Raw genomic sequence first — 2,523 nt, forward strand, 5'->3', positions numbered from 1 at the left:
TGTTGCACCAAGCCTGTTTAGTGGTCAAGCTATATAATAAGCTCGTATGGCTTTAGAAGACTTAAAATATAACAAACAAATCATATGGGCCAGCCAAATTAACATTTTTGTGATTGGTCTTTTCGGTCAGCTCGACAATCGTCTAAATTTACATTTCATAAAAAAAATTAAGTTTAAATTAAGTGTCAATGAGTCAGAACAAAAAATAAAAAATTAAGTAAATCAAACAAAAAACTATTTCTCTTTCATTGTGTAATGTTTGAAATCCATACTAATAGCTTTGAATTCTACACAGGCGGAGACTCACATCCTTCAGTTTGCGGACCCATGGTTTCTGGGCCTTGCGGAAGCCTTCGTCGGCGTCTTTGGTCTCACGGAATCCACCAATCATTTGCTTGTGGAAGGCATCCTTCTGCCAGTTTCTAATCTTTTCGCTGTCCTCAACAACCAGTTTCTCTTTTAGTTCCATATGGATCTCACTCAGTCTGTCTGCCGCATTCATGAAAGCGTGCCAGGCTTTTTCCAGAGTCCCATACTGTGGGCCTGCAGGACAGAAATAACAATTTAGCTTTATCGGTCAGCTCAAAACACTGGATAATTACTAAAAAGCCTAGGTCTACTGTATAATAATTGTGGGTCTGTGTGTATGCCCCTTTAAGGTAACTTGGTCTGGTTAGTGAATACCAGGGAGGCAATCCATTTATAACCTTAAGGTCAATAGAAAATACTGTGGTTTGTTTAAACTGAATAAATTTAGTTTATTTTTCGACATTTAGGATTTACTGTTCTTGCTGTTATTTTTGCAAGCGCTCAAAACACATCAATGCATGCAAGGAGAGCAGTCCAAAAAAAAATTGTATATTCAATATACACCGGTTGCTAAAGAAATTATGCATGATATAAACAATGATAAACGATAGATCACCGACACGACAAATGACACTTTCAGACCCCAACCTCAGAAACTACTCTACAAGGGTTTTACAGAAGCACTAGTCAGCTCATGGGAACAGAATGTGTTGCTGTAACTGTAGAGGGATGCACGATAAGACTCATGAAGCCATGCTCACCTTTCTCCACAACACCCCTCCATTTCCTGGACCAGTCGCTCAGTTGCTGGGAATAGCCCTTCTCAATCTTGGCACGCTCCTGGAAGCAGCTGACCAGCTCATTGCATAGTTTGTAGCCATCGTCAATGCGTTTCACCGTCCTCTTATAGTTCCCAGGCTGACAAACGAAAGTCACGTTAGTCATTCCATTTCTAAATCTGACTGATCTGGTTCTCAAGTTTAACTCACTGACTCAATGATCCTGGCACAACAGTTAACAGCGAGGATTATAAGTGAAGACTGCATAGTCTAATACGGTGTAAATGCAAGATTTTAGAATTAGATTCATTATGATTCCATTTCTAAGTGTTTTTAAAATCACATTTCCTGCATTTGAAGCGTTTGAGCCACTGANAACTGTATAGTCTAATTCGGTGTAAAAGCAAGATTTTAGAATTAGATTCATTGTGATTCCATTTCTAAGTGTTTTTAAAATCACATTTCCTGCATTTGAAGCGTTTGAGCCACTGACACAGCTTACTCCAAAGCATAAGGCAAACTTCATAGCCACAATTAAAATAAATAAATAATTAGCCATAACTCATTTTTATACTTTTGCAATTTTATGGAATGCCAACTGACCAATACATTGGATACAAATTTATTAAAAATAATATTATACTTTAAACTTATAGCATGTACTTTTTCATGCACATTTTTTTTTAATTGCATGTGCATATAAAGGGCTCTTACAAAATACATAATGCAAAACAATACCGATAGATTAGGGGACCAACATGTCTTACATAGTCACATAATGTCCTCCATTCTCCCTTAAATTACTCTCTGTATTACAGTCACACAAGACTGAAGGCAAAATGAACATTTTACGTTCACTTTACTAAAGCACTTCACACGTGTTAGTTTTCTCCAAGGCAAGTATAGACCTGGTTCAAGCATGCTTAAAGAAACCGTGGAAAAGGGGGTACAACTACTACAAATCTTGCCAGGGGCGGAAACCTCTCAGAAAGCTCATGGAAATGTCAGATCTGCAGGGATCCACTCCCTGGCAGGACGCCACAGTATGCAGCCTCCGCATAGGAGATCTGTGTGCACATGTGTATTTGCGGTTGGTGATACTTACCTCCCAGAAGCTGTCCCAGCTCCCAACGTCTTGCAGATCACCGTTGGAAGACATTTTGGGGTCACCCTTGCAGCACGGAATGATGGCGGCTGTCTGTTAAACTGGAAAGAGCAAGATATGGAATCAAAACGGAGCCAACAACCGTAGTCGGTAACAGCAACATTTTGTTATAACAAAATAAGACAGCAGTCTTGCCAGAGAAAAAAAAAAAAACTAGTTTATCCAGTCTCTGCTCTACATGGCACAGGCCCTCAAGTTCAAGCCAAAAGACTGAGCAAAGGCAACTCAAAATATATTCCATAAACATTTCACTACGGTCTGGCAGCAACC

General features: G+C 39.3%; 1 protein-coding gene across 1 annotated transcript in view; it reads right to left on the minus strand.

The window, feature by feature from the left end:
• Nucleotides 1–2,289, minus strand: part of LOC122357547 (protein kinase C and casein kinase substrate in neurons protein 3-like) — a 12,627-nt gene extending 10,338 nt beyond the window's left edge. Inside the window, exons 1-3 of the mRNA XM_043256947.1 lie at nucleotides 2,194–2,289; nucleotides 1,071–1,227; nucleotides 308–543 (exon numbers count right to left, since the gene is read on the minus strand). Of these exons, the coding sequence (XP_043112882.1) occupies nucleotides 308–543; nucleotides 1,071–1,227; nucleotides 2,194–2,247 (447 nt within the window). The 5' untranslated portion in view covers nucleotides 2,248–2,289. The remainder of the gene's footprint in view (nucleotides 1–307; nucleotides 544–1,070; nucleotides 1,228–2,193) is intronic.
• Nucleotides 2,290–2,523: the final 234 nt, after the last annotated feature.

This window comes from Puntigrus tetrazona, chromosome 14 (assembly GCF_018831695.1).
Source record: "Puntigrus tetrazona isolate hp1 chromosome 14, ASM1883169v1, whole genome shotgun sequence".
NCBI lineage: Eukaryota > Metazoa > Chordata > Actinopteri > Cypriniformes > Cyprinidae > Puntigrus > Puntigrus tetrazona.